General features: G+C 46.2%; 2 protein-coding genes across 8 annotated transcripts in view; both read right to left on the reverse strand.

The window, feature by feature from the left end:
- Window positions 1-903: 903 nt before the first annotated feature.
- On the reverse strand, window positions 904-5574 carry LOC6503728 (WSCD family member CG9164). Its single transcript, XM_014905568.3, has 5 exons — window positions 5026-5574; window positions 2685-2837; window positions 2486-2612; window positions 2058-2429; window positions 904-2002 (listed from the first exon to the last, which is right to left on the reverse strand). Exons 2-5 carry the CDS (start codon window positions 2817-2819, stop codon window positions 1677-1679), a joined length of 960 nt encoding a protein of 319 aa, XP_014761054.1. The 5' UTR covers window positions 2820-2837; window positions 5026-5574; the 3' UTR covers window positions 904-1676.
- A 1947-nt stretch (window positions 5575-7521) lies between these two features.
- Window positions 7522-26450, reverse strand: part of LOC6503727 (pneumococcal serine-rich repeat protein) — a 43240-nt gene continuing 24311 nt past the window's right edge. For 2 of the 7 annotated variants that reach the window (XM_044716814.1, XM_014905566.3), the window contains exons 5-21: window positions 23568-23612; window positions 21046-21181; window positions 20779-20982; window positions 20095-20202; window positions 19896-20036; window positions 19683-19835; window positions 17578-17708; window positions 17395-17478; window positions 16774-16927; window positions 16311-16711; window positions 15895-16251; window positions 15614-15833; window positions 14450-14650; window positions 12882-14215; window positions 12265-12821; window positions 10437-10780; window positions 7522-10382 (exon numbers count right to left, since the gene is read on the reverse strand). In XM_044716814.1, coding sequence (XP_044572749.1) covers window positions 9504-10382; window positions 10437-10780; window positions 12265-12821; window positions 12882-14215; window positions 14450-14650; window positions 15614-15833; window positions 15895-16251; window positions 16311-16711; window positions 16774-16927; window positions 17395-17478; window positions 17578-17708; window positions 19683-19835; window positions 19896-20036; window positions 20095-20202; window positions 20779-20982; window positions 21046-21181; window positions 23568-23612 — 5449 coding nt within the window. In that variant the 3' untranslated portion in view covers window positions 7522-9503. Of the gene's footprint in view, window positions 10383-10436; window positions 10781-10902; window positions 12822-12881; window positions 14216-14449; window positions 14651-15613; window positions 15834-15894; window positions 16252-16310; window positions 16712-16773; window positions 16928-17394; window positions 17479-17577; window positions 17709-19682; window positions 19836-19895; window positions 20037-20094; window positions 20203-20778; window positions 20983-21045; window positions 21182-21425; window positions 23455-23567; window positions 23613-26450 lie in introns of those variants that run through there. The other 5 variants (XM_032452539.2, XM_044716815.1, XM_014905564.3 and 2 more) reach the window with 5 other exon arrangements.

Consider the following 26450-nt stretch of genomic DNA (forward strand, 5'->3'; position numbering starts at 1 on the left):
ACGTGGCCGGAGCATCGCAATGCCCTGCGTCCGGCATATGGCACAATTTTTTTATTTCTACCTTAAAATTTGTTGTTGTTTCAGTTTGAGAATATGTGGGCAACGGAGAGGCAGGGGATGCGGGCTGGGGCCTGAGTGGCAGGACGCGAAAAGGAGTCTTAACAAAAGGCACAAAACGCCAACGCGGCCAAAAACAATGCCAAAACAAAAATGGGCGTACATGTCCGGCGGAGTGGAGTGACTGCCGGATGGTGGGAGTGGCATCCGCACGATGGGAGGAGGGGCTGCCGGGTGGCGACTCCGGGTCAGTTGAATATTTTTGGGGGAATGGTCGAGGATGAGGCCTAGTTGTTGCAGTTCTGCTGTTAAAAGCATTCAGCATTGCAAATCTCCTAGAGGGTGCTCCCATCCAACAATCCGGCCATAGAGGGTGACTCTTTAAGGAAATACTTTTAAAAATAAAAATCATTTAAATTAAGCTGAGTCTCATTTCAAAAACAAAGTCTGGCTTAAAATACTTACCTATTGAAGTGGGCTTTTGTCAAAAATGCAGTCCAAATACGTGTTTATATGTTCTCGGGTGTAATCCATATATACCCTTTCGGAAAAACCGAGTTTCTGATTTTTTCAGGTTTCAAAATATATTTCTGTTATGAACTTATTAATTTTTCATTTTTGAAGCAAACATTTTCCGAAAAATTTTCAAAATCAGATGGCTGGCTCCATCTACAAGTCGTTTGTCAAAAAGGACTCGACTGAAAGCTCCGAAACTTCCGTCTAAAAGCTTTCCAGGATCCTGTGCTTTTGAAAGCTGAAAACACAAAGCTCATTCCCATAAAGCTCGAGTCCTTGAAGTCCTTATCCTTTTCGCGAACCACCACTTGAATAAAAACACAGTCAGCTTTAGTTTTAAATTCATTTCATTGTTTTCCTTCGATTTTGTAGGTTCCTTCTTTATATTTTAGTGTAAGTGTTTGTGTGTTTTATTTGTACAATTACCTAATCTCTGTCATTCATTGTTAATATAATATTTCACAAGCAATTGTTGTAGAATCGTGTATAAAACTTTTTACAAGGATAATCTAATAGGGTAGCTCCAGGGGAATGACCAATGAAAGTTGCGAATCTTGAGCTGAGCCTTTAATATTCGGTTTCGAGTTGAGTTTCTTGAGTATTTCAGTTTCGCCTTGGGGTTTCTTGAAGGGTGAGCAATGAAGCACAACATGGCCAATAATGAATTTCATAAATTCGTTCAGGAATCATAATACCTTGTTGCGTACGCAAGCGATCGTTACCTAATCTTTATATAATATTTATGTATATAGCCTACCAAAACAATGCGTGTATATATCGTATGTCAATGTCAACCTATAGATACGTCCTAAAGTTACGTTTATCAAAACAGAACAAGGATAATTAGCTAATGCGGCAAGCGAACGGCAAAGGATTGGAAAAGAGGCGCAGTGACTTTTCGGGGGGATTGCCGGACTGTCAGGTCATAAGATCCTGTCCGGTTTGAGATCTATGGTCCTACTCGATCGTGTTGGGGGCTGAGGCTGGCCGGAGTCCTGGCTGGAGTCCTGCCAGTGCTGCAATTCCGATTGCATTGTGCCTTGTGTTTGCGCGTGTTGGTGGTCCTGGTGTTTGGATGTTCAGTGTCCTGCCCTTCTGTTATGCTATTCTTGGTCCTGGCGCCCCAGCAGGCCGTAGACGACACGACGGCGAGCCTGCACCTCGGCCCGCATCGCCTCCGTGTAGGGATCGAAGGAGAGCAGCCTCTTCTTGCGCCGGAAGATACCCTCCTTCCGCATGATGGCGCACCGCATCAGCTGCTCGTCGACTGGGAACTGCAGGAACTCCAGGATGGAGCGCAGCTCTCGCTCGGTGTGGTGGACCAGGTCGTCGTAGAACACAACCTTGATGCTGCCGGTGAAGTTGCGGGCCCAGCTGAGGTTCATCAGCTCCCAGCCCTTGAGCTTATTGCTCACGAATTGCTGCCAATCTGTGGGCCGGAAGATCAGATTACTGTCAGGTGAGGCAAAGGAATTATAACCTACATTTTCCCTTAGTCCTTTTGTAGCGGTCCGGCGAGGCGAAGCCTATGTGGCCACCACTCTGTCGGTTGAACTCTGCTATGATCGCCTTCTCCGGGTCCCGGACCAGGAGTATTGCTTTCGAGAAGGGCTGCCACGCCTTGCTGCCCCATTCGTGGGTCTTCACCAATAATACTGAGCTGTTACACACGTTCTCCGCCGGGAAGCCAGTCTTCAACAGGCCGTAGTCCTTGTAGATGCTGCCCGTCAGGATCCCCGTTGACTGCTGGAGCAGGTACCGCAGCCAGGTGTTGCCGCTGCCCGGGAAACTGGCCAGGGCGGTTAGAGCCGGCAGGGATTGGAGGGCGGCGCTCAGGTCGCTGCTGGGCATTGCGGCTAAGGAATGAAGTTATGAGTAACTCGTAATATCCTTTAAAATAGCAAGTACTTACTGTAAAATTCGGCCCTGTAGTCCGTGTAATTTGGAAGATCTCGATTTATGTACTTCAGGTCACGACACCAGCGTATCGTCATTTTGCGGCTGGGCATCGGAAAACGCGGGCTATGAAAGCTGGGAAACTGTCCAATGGCAACCATGTTATTCCATGAGTCAGAGATAGAGGGAAAGTGTTAAAGGACTCGCGTACTTACCTCGGCAAAGCGCTCCATCCTTGGCCTTTTGGGGTGTGATCCGGGTATGTTGTTCATGGACAGGAACAGGACGCCGCCTATGTAGATGATGATGGTTGCCGAGACACCGAAAAAGCGCCAGCCTTGCAGTGCCATAACGCCGTCTTTGCATTACTGAAACGCATGTTCATCCGCATCGGAATTGGATTATTCTTCGGTTACCACTAGGCACTAAGTATCATGCATTAAAATTAATTCAAATGGCGATGTTTGCCTTAATGAAGCCAATTATTTTTAGTCTGTGTCTGCGAGGGAATCAATTTCGGTTTTTGTTGATTTTGTTATGACAACACAACAAATGGCCAAAATGAGCTTCCTTGTCTCTCGTTTCCCTAACTTATCGTCCTATCTCTGTCTGACTTTGTTTACGGCACAGCCCACACCCGGAATCCTCCTCGGACTCCTTCGTAAACTTTGAAAATTTAGGCAAACTCTCGGCCCAAAAGAATTTGCGCCCTCCCAGGAAAAGTGGGACAGTCGACTGGTAAACAGTACTCGGCTTATTACTTCAAATTTGTATGCCCTTGCCGGGGCTAATTTTAATTTTATCCTGGAAAGTGCCATGCAGAGGCCTGAAAAGTATTCCTGGCCAGAAGATTCTAGTTCAAGATTGAAAAAAATTGACAAAAACTCTTTTGGTCAATTGGCAAGAATTTTATGAGGAGGGATTACAAGATGATTAAAAAAAGGATAATCTGGAGGATATAACTTTGAAGAATGCATGTTTTTATAAAATTTAAATAGTATATTGTTCAATTTTATTGTTTTAGATATTTAAATCTATTGCGAAATGGCATAATTTTGGTAGGAAAAGTGTCAATATGTCGACGGCCAAGAAAGTTTCCATTTTTTTCTGCTTGTTGTTTTTGCGATTCACTTTATAAAGGACAATATACAGAAAATGTCGCTAAAAGGACATTCAAGTGGTTTGAAAAGGACAAGAAAAGAAAGGCTCTTGTTAAGAGAACGAGAATTCCTTGAGCTGCATAAAACGCTCACGAAATCCGCAAAATGACACCCCACACCCCATCATACATATCCCAGCCACACACACATTTGTGTGTATCCTGTGCATGTACAGAGGTGTGTCCTTACACACATGAACTGGAGACAAGCTGCTAAATGCGAAAATGTATGCAACAGCTGGGCAAAGGGGCCAGGCAGGGGGCGGTGGTTTGGGGGACTGCGAGCCTTAAAGGGTCTTCGTCCTTGGCCGAAGAGGTCCTTGAGCCGTCGATAAACTTTGGCAGGCAAAAAACCTCAGCGGATTTCAGCGGAAAATCCGTTAGATGATGATATAAGATATCGGTGAGTGTCCTTCCCGCCTTCCACAGAGCCCCACCCCGGCGCCGGCTTATCCGGAAACATTTCGAGCCACCCAATCTCAGCCACCGTGGTGGTGCGGTGGTGCTTATGGTGGTGGTGGCCCCAAAACTAGTTCAACGCTGAAACAAGACGCAAACAAAAACCAAGCCAACAGCAAAAAATAAAGAAAGCTATACCTACACTGAGAGAATTAAATTCTTTACAATTTCTTTACGGTTAATATTTAATATTAACATTATTTATGAATGAAATTGTATGTTTTCTGCAGAGCTCAAAATTATAAATGGCCCGAAATAAGTCCGCGCCTTTTCTCCCTGTGCATTCTCTGGCGAATATATAATGAAATAGCGAGGCAGCCGCAGAAGGGAAATAGAGAAATACCATAAAAAATGGGCACCCCAAAGGGGTTGTCCGTGGGCTGGAGGGGGGCAGCCATCAGGGGGCGAGGGTCTCCATAAAGCAAGCAATAATTTGATTGTTTTGCGGCATAAATCAGACAAAGGCCATGGATAACCGTTGGATAAATGGTTGCATAGTCGGACGGCACATGTGAGGCGGTGGAACAGCCGAACCCAGCCCATGTGCTTTACATAATGATTACCCCGGGGTAACCAGGGCATTCCCCCTTAATTGAATCCCCACACCACCCCCCGGCCATTTATAAATATGCAATTTTTCGAGCCTCCCCTCGACAGGCGGTGCGAAATCATTTCGGGGTGGGGGCTGGGCTGGCAAAAAACTATAAACAAAAGAGCCCTGAACAAATATCTTTGATGCTACACACCACTTGCCACATGCCACACTCCACATGCCTCCTCCCCGTTAGCCCACTTTTCAGCATTTTCTCGCTTTTCCACACACACACGAAGGCAAAGAAACAGAAACAGAAACAGACTGGCATTTTTCTGAGATGTAAACAAATAAATTGTTGGTTTGTTCTGGCTTTGATTGTTTTAGTTTTGCTTGGAATACTTACCGAAACCGATTCCGATTCCGATTCCGTATCCACACACACACACGCACACACAAAACAAACACACACACAAACACGCCCAAAAATTTTGGGGGTCCTGCAGAATCGCGCTACATGTCACACATTATTCGCAAATAACTGGGAGTTATCTGATGGATGAACGGGGGGAATCAGTGTTCCCATTTAGAGTTTCCTGTTTTAAATACACAATAGACCCGAAACGTAAAAAAAAAAATTATATAAAAAAAGTTTGTTCGAGATAAGCAGCGGGAGTAGCAACAACAAACGGCAACAGCAACAGCAACACCAACGACAGCAGCAGCAGCAGCAGCAACAAAACAAATGCCAAACTATTTATTTTTCGGCCGTGTGTGTTCCACACGTCGTATGCGCAATGTTGGGGCGCAGCCGTTGCCGCGGACTGAACTGAATCCAACCGAATCAAATCGAATCGAATCGCACCAAAAACGAACTGAACCGTTCCGTCCTCCGTATCCGAGAAATTCTGCTAAACAGCAGCAGCAGCAACAGCAACAGCAGCACGCCAGCAGCAAAGCAAAGCAAAAGCAGAGCGCCAGCACGAGCAAAGCAGCATCAGCGCTGGGGGATGATACAGAGCTTTTCCAAGTGGCGTTGCCACCAGGTTCCGATTCCTTATCACCCTGGTCCGTTTTTTAGTTTATATTCCTATCAGCTGGCCCGGGAAATGCGAGTGTTTGGGGCTTCTGCGCAGGTCTTTATAATAAAAAAGTTGCATGAAAGACTCGACAGGTAGCGCTGCTGATGCGAAGATGCTTTTAATAGAACTTATTTATAGACTTTCTCTCTATAAATCATCGAGTAATTCAGCTGAGATCAAAAGATCATACCAAGCAAAACATTCGCAACAGGTCGTATACGTAATATTTTCCAAGCTTCTCGAGACCATAACTCGGCGAATAGAAGTCTGATTCAGGAATGGTGTGCCTTTCCGAGCTCTAGACACCGAGTACTTGCTTTTTGCATCAAAAACCGGCAACCTAAAATTTGATCGATTTTTTGAAAACTTTCCAAGGGGTACCATCATTAAAAATCATCGAAAATCGATAAAAATTTTCCTTCTCAGATTTTGATGCAGAATAATGGGGATTTTTACTAGAATTACAACGGTGCATCCCTTTTAGGGATAGCTCAAATATTGACAAAGATATGGGCTTCGAAAGAGGTCGTAGTTCCTGATCCAAGGATTTACAGGACATGAAATAGCTTGGACATAAAATAGTGATATTTCCACAGCTTCAACACACCAAGTACTTGATTTCTGCATCAAAAACTGGCAACCTAAAATTGTATCGATTTTTTGAAAATTTCAAAATTTTGAAAGATTTTCCGAAAGAGGTCAAATTGCCCGATCCTGGAGTCCAAGTAAAAAACTAGCTTCTTCTTTGATTCAAATAATTTTTATTCGCTTCGTTTTATTTTGTGGGCTTAATCAAACTCATATTTCACCTTGGTTGCTCAGGGGCTTGCTTCATTGCCGCGGTCTGGGTTTGCTTAGTGGTCAGAAATCGACTTGGGTTCGAAATTGGAGTGTTCGTATTTTGTTTGAATATTGTTCAGCTGAAAGATCGTACCTTGGGGCGAGGGAGGTTGATATGACAGGAGGGTTTGGCACAAAGACTAAAAACAAACTTGCAACCGGAGGCAAACTCTCGAATTTCCATCTTTCGCATTTTTGTTGTCTTATTTCATTTTTTATTTGCGGTTCTTTAACATGTGCTAATTTCCTTGGTTTTGTTTGTTAGTTATCATTTTGTTTTTGTTGGTTTCCCTTTGGAGTTTAGTTTTTAAATTATGTTTGCATATAATGTCACTATAAGTACATGTTCTTGTTTAGTATCGGTCAACATTGCGAAATTAGCAATTAGGAGAAAAAAAAAGTATTTATATGTGTATTTATACAATTACATAGGAATTACTCTAGACTCGTGGGACTCTTTATGCGCTAAGTACCTTAAACTAATGTACAAAAATATCCGTAACTTAGGACGAGCAATCAAAAGATGTAAATTCAAAATTTAATATTCAAATCAACGACGACAACAACTCGCGGTATTTAATGCAATCCATAGCATCGTAATATAGTACAATACAGTATAATATAGGGCGTAATCGGCTCGGGGTCTGGATCTGGAGTTCGGTCTGGTCTCCCTCGTTCTTTGTTTCTCATACATTTTCCACCTAAAAACAATCCACTTTAAAATTATCCATATACATAATTGACTCACAGAGTTTCGTTGGCTGACAACAATTGAACTGAGAGTGAAAATCATTTGTCAATTTATACCAAAGACTGGATTGGATTTGCCTGGGGATTGTTGGGTCTTGGTTGATTATTTCCTGGTAGATTAGTTCCTTTTTATTCATTATTATTTGCTAAGTTCTCCTCTTGTGTCTACGTACATTTTGTTTTTTTCTTGTTTATATATATAAAAAAGAGACAAAAAAAACATTTTGTGGTCCCTGGCGTATGTAATTCAATTCAAAAGGTCTTCCTTTGCATTCTCGGCATTGAACTTTAACGAAAACCCAATAATTCAAATGAAAATCTTACAGAGTGAGCTCCTTGGTATCTCAATATGTTTCGTCACTCGGCTAACTTGAATTACATTGTGCTTAGTAAGTATGTTTTGTTTGGACTGCTTAGCTGGCTGTGAATTTTTCCCATTGTTTGTAATTGAATTTTGGTTTTTGTGTGGTTCTGTGTTTGTGGGTCTGGGTTGGTCTAATTCGGGTCGGTTTTGTGGCTAAGCTTGCAGCAGAAATGGGTGATCGATCGGGTGAGATTAGACACTGAAAACAGGAGCACATGTAGCACATATAGTATCTGGGATAGCTGGTGTCCTTGGGGGCTTGGTGTGCTAGCTATGGGTACAGTAAAGCCTAGGCCAGAGCGACAGTAAGTGTGTTCTCTATTCGAAACTACCAAAAACTCTAGAGGGCTGTGTCGGCTACGGTCTATAATTCTGCTGATTAGCATGTGGTTAGTGGTTAGTGTTTAGTGAGTGTTTTGCAGTTTAGTTAGATACTTAAAATAGGGAGTTACAAACCAAAACTTAGACTTTGTTTTAGGCGCTTTAAGCTAACTCTGACTCTGACTCTGACTTTGACTTTGAAATTGATCTTGAACAGCACTAAGCTACTTAGGTGCTAGAGATAGATTTTCGTTTAGTTAGTTGGGGTTAGATTTAGTTAATTAGCTATACTTCTTAGTTGGGACAGAGGGGCAAGCTTGAAATTAGTCGAAAGGAGGATAAAGGAGGCTAAGATCGGGGTCAGGGGTCTAGTCTAGGTTTCGACTAATGCTTAGATAGGCTTAACAGCTCGAACTAAGGGCCTTCAACAAGTAAATCGCTAATCTATACGCATATCTTAGGCTCTCCATACACACACATATACGTACTGGACTATATATGGGCGCATATAGACGTGTGTGTCTCATGTGTGTTTGTTTGAAATGGAAAACTCGTGAAACATTTGTCCGAATCGGTTAGTATTTAAAATATTTCCTTAATAGTTCTCTATATAAGTTATTAAAGCTTTCGGTTTTCATTACACTAGTTCACATATAGATATATATGTATATGTATATATAACTATGCATATATTTCTGTATACATATATATATGTATACTGCATATACGTACTTAAAATATATATGTATATATATAGTCTCTAACAATAAGAGGTATATACATCTGCAGAGAGAGCCGCGCCCTTGGGGGCCAAAACCAAAAATCCAAATCAGGATACGGACAAAGGACTGAGCATAACGATACAGGACGAGGTGGGGATCTAGATAACTTGCAGTTTCATTTACACAGATTTATAAAAAATGAACAAACATGCGCATCCGTGGCATGGACGTTTCTCAGGACGGTTTAATGTGGGAATCATCTTTTTTTCTGCTTTTTGGCACAAGCACTCCGGCACTTTCACTCTCTCACACACACACTCCAACTCCGACAATTATGCAAATTTGTACCGCGAAGGAGGGAAAGGAAACGGAAGTAGGCGAAGAATTCAAAATGGAGTCCCCGCTGGGGTGCTAGCCCTCTCTGGCTATTTGTATCTGTGTTCTTTCTTTCTCTGTTAGTAGTAGTTGTGGCCTTTAATTATACTTCTTCTAACATATGAATATATATCTGGTTGGGACTTGCTTCATACATGCCATGTGTATATGTATATATAGATCGGGTTGCTCTGCGCGGGCTAAACATATATAGAATATAGCTCTATACGTCCTCACATTTCACTTAGTGTTGTATACCTCGATTTACTTGCTTGTACCATGGTAACCTTGTAATACTGCCGAATTGCATTGCTCATGGGACTGGATCTGGGACTGGGTCTGCAGGAGATTGGGTTATGAGTTGGACTGGAACTGGGACTGGAACTGGGGCTGGGCTTGGTTTCACAGTTTTTGGTCGCTATTATAGTTCTCAAAGCTTGTCTTTATCACGGTCGATGCTCATTGCTTTAAAGATGCCCCTCCCGATGCCGTAGCGCAGGTTGAACTGGTCCAGGCTGGAGGCCCGGGGTCTCTGGCTGCCGCTCTGGTGGCCCGCCGAGGTGGAGCTACCAGGTGGGGGGCCGGATGCTATGCTGCTCGAGTCCATGGGTATGCTGCCCGACCTGGCCATCTGCTCCTCCATGTCCGTTTCGCTGAACTCTGTCTCCGTGTCGCTGAGCTTCCGCCGCCGTCGCAAGAAGGTGCTGCAGTGCCGCAGCTCGCCGAGATTGTCGGAGAGGGAGTGACCGCGCTTCCGCTCCTGACGCTCCATCTCCGCGGCCAGCATCTGCACCTCCCAGTCGTTGTGGCGTCCTGAGGTGGTGCTCGGTGCCTCCGCCCTGGCCGCCGCATCCACATCGCGATCGGCGTCCTCTTCCTCCTCGTCTTCGTCGTCCTCCTCCTCGGCTATGTTCAGCTTGCTGGACTCCGAACTGGAGCTAGAGCTCTCGCCAATGTCCAGGATCACGCTGTCCGACAGCCTCGTCAGATTTCCAGTCACATCCGACACCATCATCCCGCTGCCACTGCCGCTTCCTCCTCCGCTCCTCTCCGCCCCAAAGCCCTCGCCCCCGGCGCTCCAGTCACGGCTTCTCCGCCCGTTTCCATAGCCTGTGTAGAAGCTGGGGTGGCTCTGGGCATGCCGGGAGCTGAGGGAGCCGGGTCCGGGTCCATAGTAGCTGCTCGGGCAGTTCAAAGCATTGGCGGAGGCTGCATGATGGCGACTGGGCCCCGGACCCGGCGAAATGCTGCGTCGGCCCCCCTGGATGGGGGGCGAGGAGGTGAAGACCGTGTCCAATGAATCTCCACGCTGGAAATGACATTACTTTTAATAAAGAATCTCCAAAATCTAGCCAGAACTCACCATGAAGAGCAGCTCCGCTGAGGAGCCGGAACTGCTGTTGTTGTCCTCTTCCTCGGCCGGCTCGTCGTCGTCCACGGACAGCTGGGACATCTTCTTCTGGCGCCGGCCCAGCGGCAGGACCAGGGACGAGGCGGAAGCCAGGGCACCCACAGAAGAGGACTGCTGCTCGATGGAACGCAGCTTGAGCTGCAGCTGGGCGATGATGGCGTCACGCCGGCGCACCTCCCCGGCCATGCTGGAGAACTGCGTCTCGAACTTCGAGTGCATCTCGTTCATGTGCGTCTTGATCACGTGGTTGATGCCGCTCAGGATCTGGTTGAAGTAGTCCTGAGCCACCGGGAAGCCTTTAAGAGCAAGATCAGATTGGAGATTAGTATGGGGAGCTCGGGGCGGGGCTAGGGGCCATTGCCAAGGTCAGGGGTACAGTTGTGTTTGGCAAACGTGAGTTTCATTTCATAAATTTTACATTTTTAGTTGCATTTGTGAGAGCACATTCAAGAGTATGTTCCAGAGTCAAACTACATCAAATTAGGCTGTGAGTGTTCTTTTCTTTTGAGTTTTAAGCATTTTAAGTAGCACTACAAATACATATTCTCATTACGTTCTTTGCAGGTTGAACTGTTAGTGTTGCAAAACGAAAAAGGGTACAGTTTGCCCTCGAGAACGAGGACGAATGCCACTGCAGACTGTATAGTCGGTCTGCAATGCCATCGAATACATACGTACGTCGTCGACAATATATACATTCTCATTCCCAAATATCATACAAGTGTAGCACCGTCTCCATCAAAAGCTCGGCTCAGGTATCTCTCTCTATTCGTATATGGAGTACATACATATATTTACATGATCGTGTTCTGGGTTTATTTACAAAGCAAAAGCCGTGTCTGTGTATGGGTGTAGGGTGTTATGTTTCATGTGCTGCTTAGGTTTAGTTACATGCTTTTAATTATGACGCCATTTTTAATCGTTCCGTCATGGCGACGCTTGCATTCCGTTTCACTGTTACTTTTGGTCACACCAGCTGAAAAAAATAATCCTTTCTGGGGAGGGTTTAAGGGTTTAAGGATCGCGACTCGAGCTCTGAGAGGCTTAAGGGTTAAGTTAATGCAATGCAAGTTAATGTATACAGGGCGTATACGTAACATTCTTGGTGAGTATTGGGCGAGGGTCCTGGTTTATTCTCGAGCAAGTTTAAATGAAAAGTTACGTATACGTAATCAAGGTTCGAATATTACGTATACGTAATGTTATAAAACCAAAAGTTCTTTGAGAAATTAACAAAAACAAACTAAAAAGCTTGGGATTCGAGTATAGAAGAGAAGGGGACATGGTACAATGTACCACACGACCTTACAGGGGTTAAGCAGGAATCTTTATCTTAAAAAAGGTGAACTTTTACGGCTAAGTAACATTATTAAGGAAAGATTAAAAAATGTACAAAAATCAAGCGGCTTCCTGGGGACATCCGCCGAACTCCTCGAAGTCGATTAACATTCTTTCAAGCATTGCATCATGCAGAGGTTTATGCACAAGATAACGGTTAGGTTTGGTTGCGGTTTAGAAAAAGAGTATTAGAAAGCACAGGACAAAGCGAGAGGAGCGATCGTAACGTGTGTTGTGGTCATGCTGCGGTAGGAGGATTGTTGAGTGTTGAACAGCGACAGATAGAAAGTCAAGAGGGACTCGCAGAGGGGGCGAGAGAAAGGTGAAAGGTAGAGAGAGGGTGTCAAGCGTTGCGTTGTTGTTCTGCATCTGCATGTGTGTACACAGTGTGTGTGTGTGTGGTTGTGTGTTAGGGATGGGGAACTGAAGCAGATATATTTACCTTCGGGATGAGCACCTGCAAACTGGCCACCGCCACTGGTCGTCGTTGTGTTCTGCGACCTGAGCTGCAAATTCAAATTCAAATCTGTGGTGGACTGGGCATGGAACTCGTTCGATTTCGCGGAACACTCAACCACGTACGAGGCGGAAGCGGAAGCGGAGGCTGAAGCTGAGGCGGATGCGGAGGCGGACGTTGAGGCGGTGCCAACGCCCGGCAACGAGTCCCCGCCGGGATTGTATTGAGAGGGCGTGACCAGGCTATGGCCGGGGGGGAACGCAAAGTGCTCCTGCGGCGAGTTCGTGGGCGTTACCAACGTCAACGTAGGCGACCAGACATTCGCCGTATCACCGTTACCCGTTATCGAGATCGGAGCCGGAATGGGAGTTGCAACAGAACCCGGCACCGCCACTTGAACCGGAATCGGAATCGATACCGAACTATTAATACCCGTTGCCGAAACGTTACCGTTAGCGCCACCGTTACCATTACCGTTACCGTTACCGTTACCGAACCCAGCACCGCCGAAGGTGTCCGCATCCTTGGCACTGGCGGGCGGGCTGGAAAGAGTGGAATGGAAGGTTACACTCTTCAAGAGCTTGCTGTGCCTAGCCACGTACCCTTCCAAGGTTGGCTCCGCCGGCAGCCCGCTGGCCTGGGTGACCTTGGATCCGGTACTGGACGCGGGCAATCCCGATACCGCCTCCTCTTGCTGTAGCTTCTTGAGGATGCTCTTCAGCTTCCGGCGCTCCACCGTCTCATTGGACTCCGGACTGAGGGGCAGTGGCACGTAAAGGGGCAGCTGCCGGGAGCTGCCGTCCTCCGTATTGGTGGATATCGATGTGGAGGTGGAGCTGGTCGTCGACTCGTAGGTACTGAGGAACTGCGAGTATATGCCGGAGGTGTCGCTGTAGCAGCGGTACAGGGACTCCGTGATGGGAACCTTGCTGTCCGTTCCGGACTTGGAGCAGTCCAGACTGAAGCTCCGCGTCTGAAGCGCCCGTTCTAGCTCTGCCAGTTTCTGGCGCTCGTTCAGGATCTTCAGGCGCTTGACGAAGGGCAAGCCGCAGTATTCTGGCGACAGATCGAACACGCTCTGGTAGAGCTTCCTCCGGCCGCCCGCGGACAGGTCTCCGTCGGGCAGTTGCTGCTCCGGTTTCTGGAGTCTCAGGCAGTCCCTCCGCGAGTTGGCTCCCTGATCCCTGGAGCCTCCTCCGCGCTGGCTCACTGAAGAGCCCGTGGTGCTGGAGGAGCTGTGCCCATGATGGTGACCGTGAGCATGGTGGTGGTGCCTGGGTGACCTGGAGCTGCTTCGAGCACTGTGGTGCCTTTGGGGCCGGGATGGATGGGCCTCCATCATCTGCTGGGGGATGTTGCTCAGCGAGTAGTTCTTCAGGGGCGTGGGCAGGTCATCCGGCGAACAGTTGGTTAAGCTCGTGTAGCTGGAGGACATCAGGGTGGCCAGTTTCAGCTTGGACCATGGCTTGATGGGCGTCCCGTCTGTGTCCGTGTCCGACTGCATGGGTGTGGCCATCTTGTGGACGGGCTTGCCCACTCTCTTCGATATGGTGGCTATGGGGTTAAGGCCAGCACCTGCATTAGATCCTCCTCCTCCTCCTGTTGCTCCAGGTCCTCCGCCAGCAACTGTTGCTACTCCTGCTTGGGGCGTCGCCTCCGAGGAGGCCTTGACTACCAAAGCCAACGACTTGGGCGGCTCCTTCTTGGCGATGGCTCCTGTGCTGGGTCCCGGGGAGCTGACCGCTCCTCCCTGTAGCTGCTGGATCTTCTGCTTGAAGGACACCTTCATGATGGGCTTGATCTGGGCCACGGTCAGCGACTGTCCGGTTGCGGAGGTGCTAGCTCCCACTCCAGTGCCTCCGTTCAGGCCCGATGCGCTCGTGCCTCCCCCAAAGCTGGAGTCTACTTTGCTGCTGATATTGGGCGGCGTGTTGACCTTAAATGGGCGAAAGATTTGTTAGATATTGGGCTTAGATCTCTGTAGGTAATAAGATGGTCCATCCTCCGGTTAGGCTCTCCCGGCTAAACGGAGCACGGATCATCCAGTGCGAAGAGCGTTCTGAGGGACTGGTGGGGAGACTCATTTCCGGCTGCCTAACTCTACGGGCTGTAAGATCTGGGAGGGGGCCGTATGGTCTGGGATGTGGTCTATTAACAATTTAGGCTTTACCATAGCGACGCCGGGATCGGCGGACTGCGGCTCGTTCTTTATTTTCAACTGCTGCAATCGCTGGATCAGGGGAAAGCCTTCGCTGAACTCGCGTTCCGGCTCCTCCTGTATCGATTCCTGCGGCGATAACGTACACGTTACATGTGAGTGAGGTGGAGATTTCTGTGGTGGTGTGGACTTAACAGCTCGCTCTTCGCGATCCTAGTGCAAGACACATAAAGACACATACAAAACTACTGTTTAGGAGCTGGGGAATAATTACAATTACAAACAACACGAAATATCTCTGATCTGGCGATTATCGATAAACGATACTCGATTTTTCGAATAAGGGTTGCAAAATAGGGGTAAGAATCGAAAAAGAACTGATAAGCGATAAAGGATAAATGCAAAAATGTGTGTGGGGGTGTGTGGGTGGACTTATAGCCTGTGTCTGCCTGGACTTGGTTCGGTTCTTGTATTTTAAGTCTTTGAAATTAAAAAGAGCTCAAAAACTCACTAAGCCAAAGCGGGGAAAATCTATGGAAAGCATCTAGATAAGCTTGAATTTTTTTGGAGGGAATCAAAAGTACAAAACAGGCAGAGTTCTCAATTATTTTGGTTCTTTTCGGAGTCCTTTTTCGAATCGTTGAGCAGAAAGCGTTAACAAAACGTGCTGGATGTTCAGAGAGTCTGTAAACTACGGCACACTTCTGGGGGCCGGAGGTGAGTTCGTAGGTGCACTAACAACTTGAACTAACTGCATTACAATGGCGCTTAAAACAAGTTAAAACACAAATGCAAGTGGCGTGTGGAGCAAGTAGTTGGGTGTGGGAGGTGGAAGTATCTCTCAGATACGACACACGACAGGCTTCAGTCTGCGTTCCGAGTGTGGGTGGGTGTTGGTTGTGCGTGTTTGCTCTTCCATTTGTCAAGCTCTGTACGTGAGTGTGTGTGTGTAAAAAACCATTTAAAGCCGAGTGAAAGTGGAAAGTGAAAGTGGAATGGGCCATGGCTGGCCGATGGCTGATGGCTGACGGGGGAATGGAAAACAAAGTGTTGGATGGATGAGTCTGAAAACAAAAGCTCGAGCAAGGTGAGTGTTTCGTTGGTTTCTGCGGTGACTTGGTGGTTTCGTGGTTTGGTGTTTTGGTGGCTTTCCTCCTTGCTGTTTTAAGGGCTCACCTGCTTTTCCTTTAGGAGTCGCAGGCGCTGGAGCAACGGCAGCCCAGCTCCGATCGGACTGGGCGTCTTGTCGTGGAACTCGTCCTTGGCCTCGGCGCTCTCCGCATCCTTTTCGTCGGATCGCACCCGGGACATGCGCTTCAGCATAATCTTGCTGCCCCGCGGCGAGGTATTGTGCAGTGGCTGCATCTCCAAGGACTCGTCGCTCTTCCGAGAAGTCCTGCCGGTTAAGATTTATGAGTCATGGACTGCATCATTGGCACTCGAAAGGAGAAACTCACCTGGACTTCTTGAGGACATTGCGAAAGCCCTTGACATCGTGCTTCAGCTTATCCACTATCTTCTTGGAGGCACTGTTCTCGCTGCTGTCGCTCTGGTGCACCACCTGGCCCTGGTGGTGGCCTTGGTGGTGGCTCTGGTGGTGGTGCGGGTGGGCCGCGGCGTAGGCGGCCGCCTCCTTCTCGCTCTGCGCCTTGGCGTACTTCTTGTTCACACACCGCACCTCCATCAGCCGCTTGCGGCCCAGCGTCTGCAGGATCTCCTGGGCGTCCGGGTAGTCCTTCATGGCGGCCAGGACATCCTCGCGGGAGAGCGAGAACAGCTCCGAGTAGCCCACCGAGCGAACATCGGCAGTGCGCCTAGGGATTTTTGGGGGAACATTAGGCTTTGAATGAATTGCGATAAAAATAAAACTTACTTGTTCAGCCCATCCAGATTAAGGATACCTATTTCGCCAAAAAAATCGCCAGCCTTCATGGTGGTGAGCACCTTGCCCGTCTCGCTCAGGACCTCCAGGATGCCGTCCGCAATGATGAACATTTCCCGGGCCACCTCGCCCTTCCGGCAAATCGAATCGCCCGGCGTGAAGATGTAGGCCTTCATTTTAAGGACGAGGTCGTGCAGGAACTCCGGCTGGCACTCCTGGAAGATGGTCACCTTCTTCAGGACACTCAGGTTGACGTGCAGGGCCAGTTCGGTTTTGAGCTTGTCCGGCAGCAGGCCGAGGGCTGTATTGATGTCGCCGCCCCCCTGTATCCTGCCGCGGGACCAACTGTAGTCGTACCAGCGAAGCACGCGACGCTTCATACCGCCAGGAACCTAAGGATAAGCGCACAGATAAGGTTAGCTAGGAAGGAAGCAAGGCCGGACGCCTGACTCACCTTGTGGTGTCGCATGTAGGTCTTGGCCCCATCGAGCAGGCGCTCAAACTCCAGCCGGTTGGCGTTCCGGTTGGTTATCACATTTCCCACTTGGCCCACAATCGTGGCGAAGATAAAAACGCCAATCAAGTAGCTAACGATCGTAAAAATATATCTGCCGGGGATAAAGGAAGTTTATGGTTAACGTGATTCCGGGGTGTGGCGCCTCAATTAGCTGGCCGCCAAAATAAAGTACACATTGTATCGTATTGGCCGTAAAAGATGGCCGTTAGGGACTGCCTTTTGGGCAACACTCTTCAATCTTTGCAAGCTCAATCAAAGTTTTCGAAAACAAATCTTTGCAATTTACTTTTGAGGGAAAGAAATATCAATGGAAATTGTTCAAGGCTGTCGCACGCTTTCGAAAACTTTGATGTTTGAGGTCCTTAAGGTCATTTATTCTTGTCGGGGTCAGAGTGCAACAGATCGATGGGGAATCATTGGTAATCACATATCACAACACCAAGTAGACGATTCGGTGGACAGCCCCCAACAAATTGCATGATATTCGCTATTCGATTTGATTGACCTTGCTGGAGAATAATGCTCTGGATCGTGGGAATATATGGTTTCAAGGCCTACCCATAGCTTGAGCCAAACTGAAGCAATCGAGACTTAATGCCACGCCTGGGAATCGATCGTGGGCCGTCCACCGAGAAGTTCGGTCTGATTGGTGATTCGAAATGGAGAAAATGGAGAACAGAACCCCATTACAATTTGTTGCAATTTCATTAAAAATATATACAAGAATTAAATTGTACTCACTCTGCATTCGTTTCGGGCGTGGGCAGGTCCCCAATCGTAGTCAGGGTCAAGGTCGACCAGTACAGGCTGCCCAGGTACTTCCGGGTCAGCGTGGCATAGTCCCCAGGTCGATACGGATACACCCAGTCGCCCTGAATTGAAAAATTAAAAAATATGGTATTCAAAAAAGATACAAAGGACATCATCGGAGGGATCTGAATAAATCTTAGCCAATTATCATCCGATTCTCACGCGGAATACCTTAAACAATTTCTGGATCGATTCCCCACCAATCTGCATCAAAACCTCGACACAACATTTTTAATCCCCATTTTTCAAATTTTTCCAGGGGTACCCCTACGAAATCCTGCATTTCCCCATATGGCCCCAAACAATGGCCATATCTTGGCCAATTCGCATCCGATTCTCTAGCGGAATACCTTAATCGATTTCTGGATCGATTCCCCACCAATCTGCATCAAAACCTCGGCACAAAATTTTTGATCCCCATTTTTCAAATTTTTCGTAGGGGTACCCCTGCGAAATCCTGGATTTCCCCATATGGCCCCAAACAATGGCCATATCTCGGCCAATTCTCATCCGATTCTCAAGCGGAATACCTTAATCGATTTCTGGATCGATTCCCCACCAATCTGCATCAAAACCTCGGCACAAAATTTTTGATCCCCATTTTTCAAATTTTTCGTAGGGGTACCCCTGCGAAATCCTGGATTTCCCCATATGGCCCCAAACAATGGCCATATCTCGGCCAATTCTCATCCGATTCTCAAGCGCAATACCTTAATCGATTTCTGGATCGATTCCCCACCAATCCACATCAAAACCTCGGCACAAAATTTTTGATCCCCATTTTTCAAATTTTTCGTATGGGTACCCCCGCGAAATCCTGGATTTCCCCATATGGCCCCAAACAATGGCCATATCTCGGCCAATTCTCATCCGATTCTCAAGCGGAATACCTTAATCGATTTCTGGATCGATTCCCCATCAATCCACATCAAAACCTCGGCACAAAATGTTTCATCCCCATTTTTCAAATTTTTCGTAGGGGTACCCCTGCGAAATCCTGGATTTCCCCATATGGCCCCAAACAATGGCCATATCTCGGCCAATTCTCATCCGATTCTCAAGCGCAATACCTTAATCGATTTCTGGATCGATTCCCCACCAATCTGCATCAAAACCTCGGCACAAAATTTTTCATCCCCATTTTTCAAATTTTTCGTAGGGGTACCCCTGCGAAATCCTGGATTTCCCCATATGGCCCCAAACAATGGCCATATCTCGGCCAATTCTCATCCGATTCTCAAGCGCAATACCTTAATCGATTTCTGGATCGATTCCCCACCAATCTGCATCAAAACCTCAATGGCAATGGCCATATCTTGGCCAATTCGCATCCGATTCTCAAGCGGAATACCTTAATCGATTCCTGGATCGATTCCCCACCAATCCACATCAAAACCTCGGCACAAAATTTTTGATCCCCATTTTTCAAATTTTTCGTATGGGTACCCCCGCGAAATCCTGGATTTCCCCATATGGCCCCAAACAATGGCCATATCTTGGCCAATTTGCATCCGATTCTCAAGCGCAATACCTTAATCGATTTCTGGATCGATTCCCCACCAAACTGCATCAAAACCTCGACACAAAATTTTTGATCCCCATTTTTCAAATTTTTCCTAGGGGTACCCCTGCGAAATCCTGGATTTCCCCATATGGCCCAAAACAATGGCCATATCTTGGCCAATTCGGATCCGATTCTCAAGCGCAATACCTTAATCGATTTCTGGATCGATTCCCCACCAATCTGCGTCAAAACCTCGGCACAAAATTTTTGATCCCCATTTTTCAAATTTTTCGTATGGGTACCCCTGCGAAATCCTGCATTTCCCCATATGGCCCAAAACAATGGCCATATCTTGGCCAATTCGGATCCGATTCTCAAGCGCAATACCTTAATCGATTTCTGGATCGATTCCCCACCAATCTGCGTCAAAACCTCGGCACAAAATTTTTGATCCCCATTTTTCAAATTTTTCGTAGGGGTAATCAAATTTTAAGGTGTTTAAATAATAATTTGAAACAATAATTAAGCTCACCTGGAAGCCCTCCGCCTCGGATAGTAAAAAATAGAAACAACCGAACCAGTGTGCCAGTATTAACAGGATATGAATTAGGTTAACAACACGCCATAAATTTGGCCAAACTGTCCTACTCTCTACGATGTAATAAAATCTCACAGATCGATAAACCTGCAAAGTGTGCGGAGGTTAATAATTAATTGCTGTTGAAGAGGGATAATGAATACAGACTTTAAAAAAGCGCGTAAAACGTAAAAGCGGATGTGTGCCCATTTTTAATTGGAGCAAATCCAATGGTATTAACGCAATCATATCGAAAATAAAGTCCCGGGAATGGACGTAGTGGCAGGCCAGTTTTTTGTCGTCATATACCTGAAGGATAAACGAATTAAAATGCAAATATTTGATGTCCCCGGCATGTGCAACTCACCATTAGGCCCTGCTCCAAGTAGCCTGTGCGTAATTGAACTATTATATCTAAGATAAATACAACATCTGTCATTGAATCGCAGATGAGCCAGAATGTGGGTACAGCTTGCTGTGAACACAAATTTAGAATGTATATTAGTGACATTTCCAGTCAGTCTATTTTTGGGGGGCCAGGTCAAGGGTAATTAGATGAGAGGTAGTGCAGCTGACGAAAAATCGGGTTGGGGTTAAAGGTCAACATCAGAGGGTCTACTCTAATCTGATGACAAACACCAGCTAACAACTGGGCCATAAACAAACATTTGCTCGGGCCTGGTTCTCGTTCTGGTTCTGGTTATGGTTCTCTGGTTGTGGTCCTGTTCCGGCTGCGTGTCTTATAATTGAGTCATTACAAGGCAAAGACCAGGAACAAACAGATAAAAAAGCTGGATAACGCAGGTGTCCTGGCAAGGTGGCCACTGACCAGAAGGATGCTCTTCCCCGGCATTTCGTTCCCCTCTCGGTCAAACATGGAATTCTATGGCAACAAAGGCACGAGACCCCAAGGACTCTTTGAGTGTAATGACAGAAAAAATAAAAGGGTGTTGGCTTACACAAAGGACGAACAAAGGTCTGGCCGTCCCTTGAAGGACGAAAGGGTGGTAAGGGTGGGCAGAAGTGCGCAAATATTAAATGAGAAACTCACCTGCAGTTCTGGAAAGCTCTGCCTCACAATTAGGGTCCATAGATTATATAGAACACATACAGTTAACATCATTAGCCAATAGAAGTAAAAATTTTCATCTGGATTAACAACGGATCGTCGTTTTTGTAAATAGCGTCGCCTACGTTTAACACTTTTGTCGACGTCACCAGAGGCACTTTCTGAACCCGTGTCTTCAACAGTTTCCTTCGCAAAAATTACATTTCATTATACTTTAATAAGTGAGGGCAATTTGTGGATATAACTAACCTGTGTTTCGGGTATCTGTCTAGTCGAGAAACGCTTCAGGAAGGAGTCCTCGCGCTTGAGCGGTGGTTTCTTCTGAATCGCCGATGAGATCTGCACGGTGGTGCGGAGCTTCATCCAGCGCTGGTTCGATCGTGTCCTGTTTTTTGGTCATACATTTTAGATTAGAATTAGCTGCTTAAGTGACTCGGAAACAGAGGGATTGTCTCACACATCGAACTACAGTAGCTACAGAAATGAAACCCTTCAGAATACTTTCTCTTCAAGGATAGAGCGCAACTTAAAATCTGAACTAAAGGCGTGCGCTTACGTTACGTTTTTGGGGTGCAGTTGAATTTAATTTAAGATTTTATATAAAAACACTAAGACATCGAAAAACTTACGCTAGTTGGATGACGGGGGTTACGGGGGCAACAGATTACAGGTTACGGGGTTACGAGGTTACGGTTTACGGTTTACGGATTACGGATTACGTCTATGGTTACGCATACTTAGTGCCATGAGACATTCAAAAGACCGTAACGCAAACGCACACAACGGTAACGGCTAACGGCTAACGGTTAACTGCTAACGGTTATGATATAGCTGTAACGGTAACGCTAACAGTAAAGTGAAACGGAAACGAACTCCAACAAATCAGGCAACAAACAGGAAATATGAAAAAGATAGTACATAGTTTAATACAACAGTCTAAGATACAAAGATAAAAAGATACTTAGATACTTAGATACTAGGAGCAAGCAGATACAAGCAGCAAATAAGATCAACTCAAAGCAATCAGTAATCGAAATCGAATCAGGCGGATATACAGTTATGAAATCAAAGTAATCAAACAAAATAACAATCATTGGCATTATGCAATCCGTGAAGAAATGAGGAAAATTGCAATTGGAAAACAATTTTAGCAGCAGCGCAGCGAGACAGAGACAGAGACAGAGACAGACAGAGAGAGCGAAAGAGAGAGACAGAGTCTTGGAGACAGAGACAGGAGGTCCATAGGGTAGTATAGGGAAAACTGGGGAAAACTGAGGCAGGTGGTAGTGGTAAGTGGTAAGCGGTAAGTGGCCGAGAACTTTTCGCCATCTCGTTATAAATAGCGGCCTGACCTTGCGAGGGAAAAGTGTTAACTGTCTGCCAGGTGAGTTGGGAACAAGAAAATGCTCAATGCTTTTCCCAAGCCCATTCTCCCGCAATTAAACCGAGAAAATAAATGTCTTGAAAGTAAAATGTACAGAAGGAAATCAAAGAAGGATTAGCTGCGGAAAACCGAAGCTCTGCAACTGCTCTGGCAAAAGGTAATTTATTTACTTCCTTTGTATCTCTTATTTTTTAGCTATATCTTTAAATAAGCAATCGATTAATCACTTGATGAGATACTACTTCCACATTAATCATTCATCAGGTCGAGGGATTTAAGCCTCAGAGTTCTTTGCCAGAGCTGGGCTAAGGACTACTAGCATATATGCTTTCGATCTAGGACTATAGCCTACAACTACTTACGGGGTGGAGGAGGGGTGGAGGTGGCGTAGGAGGTGGATGGGATCATGGGGATTACCACTTTTTTTGACTGTTTTGCTCAAGCCGCTCAGGGTCGCCATTCAATCGTCTGTTTCTGCTAAAGCATCTATAGCTCTAAGTGATGTTCTTTGGTTTCTGTTATTATTTTACAAAGGTGGTTTCTATAAATACATACATATACTATGCAGGATAGTATATAGTCTTATTTACAGTTAGAGTACAGAGTTTTGAGTTAATTGCTTCTGGTTTACTCGCATCCAGCAAATGCCACAGAGCTACTATGAGTAAGTATAATGCGTTTAAGGGTTTCTTTGGTTTTCTTTGTTTTGTTTAGTTCGAATATCATTTTTATTGGTTTGGTTTTTGGTTTTTGGTTTTTGTTCTATTTACAGCGGTGGCTAAATTATTACGCATACGCCGTGTGGTACACGATGAGGTACGAATAACGAAAGCGATTGGTAGCAATGCAGTTAGCTAAACGAAAGACAAAAATCAAAGGAAGACAATAATAGCTAATATGTGTCAATGTGTGTGTTTGTGAGTATCTGTATCTCTGAGTGTTTGTTGCTTTTTACACGGTATGGATGTGGAGTGGAGTGGAGTGTCTGAGTGTCTGAGTGTTCTTTGCTGCGGTTTTGCTTTCGACCCGGCCAAAACCAAAACCCTACTGCTACTGCTTTTTGCGGCCTATTGAAATGCAAAGCGCGCACATGCCGTCAGGTCGTCATTATCAACAGCATGACCATCATTATCGTAATCGCATAATGGTAATCGCAATCATAATCAAATCAAAAACAGAACAAAGCTCATATCATAGCTATTCTATATTTGTATGTATTATTTTTTCTTATATGCGGTGTAGTTTGGCGTGTCATTTTTGGTTTCTTATTCATTATTATTATTATTATTATTATTATTATTGTTGGTGTTATTTTTGCGTTTGTGCTTGTGTTTGTGTGCAGAGACAAAACCGAGAAATCATAACGAACACAAGAGTGTAAACTTACCAATCGGAATCTGGATCTGAAGCTCCATCTCCGATACGCGATTTCCTAAACAACGAGTTTCGAAAGTTTGTTTTTCTTATATGTTTTGCTGTTTATTTTTCATTTCATTTTGTTTAGCATAATTGTTGTTTTGTATTCATTTGTAATGTAATTCGTAATTCGTACTCTTCGGGGGAGTTCAATAGAAAATAGATTTTGGCCAGAACAGTGACAGGGAGACAGAGATGTGTAATGTATGAGAGAGAGACAGAGACACCAAGATAGAGAGCGAGAGAGAGAGAGCGAGAGAGAGAGAGAGTGAAGGGGGGTGGAGAACATTTTTTGGCTGATACGGGCCTCCCCCCAGCCCCTGGTAGCTTCCCCTTTCAACCCATCAGTGCCCATCCTCTGGCAGCCAAGCGGAAAAAGGCTTGCTGCACGATAAGACCATAACTGTGTGTGGCCAGAAGCGCCGACCCGGGCCTGCCAGGGGGGCCGGCTCCTGCTAACCATCTAGGGCTAGACCAGTGCTTAAATATTTTTCAGCTAACCCCCTCTGAAAGGCACGCCACTGGCCGTGTGCGTGTATGCTGTGACCCCATTGTTGTTTTTTGGGGTCAGCTGGAGCCATTTGTGGACTTTCGATTTAATATAAATTGAGAATGAGCTTGTTAGTTTTGTGCCCGTTTCTCGATTCTCGTTTCTCGTTCCTCGTTTTTCGATTTGATTCGGTTTCGATTTTCGGGGTTAAGGTTCAGGTTTTCGGGCTTTCGGGGGCTCTGCGAAAGGTTAAAGAGCTGCCCGAGTCCTAAATGGCATTCTTTATTGCACCACAAATCATCCAGGAAAATGTTAAAGGACTTCACAGGACTCGCCTGTTTGTTTTGTGTTGCCTGTGTGTGTTGGCCTGGAATTGTTATTGTTTAATGACTGCATGATGTCCGATTTTGCTGGAACGCCTCGAGTCCGGTACCCGGTGCCCAGATCCCCGAGCCTCGGGTTAACTTTCGATTCCCGGACGGTCCTCTAAGCCGGATTTCAATTAACGCCTCTTGCAGTTTTCGGTTTTTGGGGTTTTGGGGTTTTCGATTTTGGCCCGGTTTGGTTTTTGCGGCCATATTGCCCGGCCGCAGGCCATGACCGGCCGGAATGCTAAGCAATCGCGTTCGGTTCGCCACTTGACTGACTGACTGAGTGACTGTCGGGCCTGGTGTGGCATGCCACACAGCTCATGGCACACAGCTTATGCCGCATTTCCGATGAAACAACAATTGAAAAATTCCGCCGAGTCATTTGGCCATCGTTTCCAGCCTCCCCCCTCCCCCATTTCGGTAGGACATTTCACACCCACAAATGTGGGTTACACTATTTTCCAGACCCAGATTTTATGGCAATGGCTAATTGAAAGCGTGGTCCAGCTCGGTTTATATTGAATAAGTAATATTACTCTCAACAAGACCTCCTTTCCGACAGAGCACTTTCCGCCCACATAAGTAGGCAACACTTTCTTTCAAGCCTGGATTTCAAGGCTGTTTTCGGCTGAAATAAGTCACTATTAGTATTACTGCTGCCCACATTAGTATGCTAGGCTCTTCCCACGTCGTCCTTTTCCCAAACAAATAATATTAGAAACCTCAACTGCTGACAAAAGCATAAGAAGTAGGCCAAAGGATGTGCGAGTTGTGCAAATCAAAACACAATTGCCGGATCGAACAAATGAATTTGATTGCGATTCAAAGTGGCTTGTAACCGCAGCCTTTGGGGGGTGGGTCCGGGCGGAGGGGTTCGTTCGGGCCACATGCATATGCAAACATTCACCTTTTCGCTGGCCAGGACTCGAAAGACGGAGAAAAAACCAAAAAAGTTGGCAACAGTCACATCCAATGGGTCTGAGGATCTCCAAAGTGCTGCATTCTAGGCTCGTTCTCGGTGTGTGTGTGGGGTGTATCTGTGAGTGTGTTCACTTGGCTTCTACATAAATTTGCAATTTTCTAAATTCAAATTCTTTGTAAGTTGTCAGTCAGAAGGCAATTTCCCATTCCGCATGCACAATGCCAGGATAGTGGGGGTTTTCGGTTGCATTGTGGCATATGCATAGGCGCATGTTGCCAGCAGTATAACTGTACACAGCTATGCAAGTGTGTGTGAGCCGTGGTGGGTGTGTTGGTGGGTATTTGTGTCAAAAGTTCGCCTACATTGCAGCCAGCAGCTTAAACATATCGATTCAAACACACACTGGCAAAAGCCACTTTAACTTTGCTGCTGTTTGCCGAGATTTTCAAGCAAAAGTTGCATGCCCTTGCTCTGCTGCAGCGCCAGGGGCGTTCGCCGAGGGGGGTAGCTGTACATCGGGGATATTTTTACATTAGTGTGATTAAAAATTAACGTTCATCTCAACAAACCTGCTCGGAACGCCATTGGTAGACCTTCAAGACTATTTTACATATATTTATAGATATGTTCCATTGTTCGGATAAATATAATATATAGTGAGGGCCCCCCTTAATGAGCTCCTGCGCCACTGGCCAGTATATATGTGGCCTGCATCAACTTGCTTAGCTGGGTGAAAACTTTTAAGTTGCCCTTTCGCCAAAAATGAACCCAGAAACTGGAGGAGAAAGTGGCAAAATGTACGAGTCCGACCCAGAACTCACCCCAGCCGAGGCCCATCAACCACTCTACAGTGCTGCCCCACTAGAACGAACCACAGGCCCATATCATATGCATATCCCTGATAAATGCAAACTCCCTTCCAGCCACTTTTCATTAAATGCGTAATCCCCTCCCCCCATTTTCTTGTGAAAAGTTGGGAAAGTTTCTTACAAGAGACCCGCCTGTAGCAGGGTCAGGGGTCAGGGGCTAGGGGTCACGGGTCAGGGGGTCACGGGTCATGGTTAGCAGAAT

This window comes from Drosophila ananassae, chromosome XL (genome assembly GCF_017639315.1).
Source record: "Drosophila ananassae strain 14024-0371.13 chromosome XL, ASM1763931v2, whole genome shotgun sequence".
Taxonomy (NCBI): Eukaryota; Metazoa; Arthropoda; class Insecta; order Diptera; family Drosophilidae; genus Drosophila; species Drosophila ananassae.

Bases quoted from the DNA above. Each gene is read 5' to 3' on its own strand.
- LOC6503728 (XM_014905568.3), bottom strand. From the start codon at position 2,819: ATGGCACTGCAAGGCTGGCGCTTTTTCGGTGTCTCGGCAACCATCATC. The intron at 2,430-2,485 runs GTAAGTACTTGC...TTCATTCCTTAG, and splicing joins CTACAGGGCCGAATTTTACA to CCGCAATGCCCAGCAGCGAC. The intron at 2,003-2,057 runs GTAGGTTATAAT...TCCGGCCCACAG, and splicing joins CAAAAGGACTAAGGGAAAAT to ATTGGCAGCAATTCGTGAGC.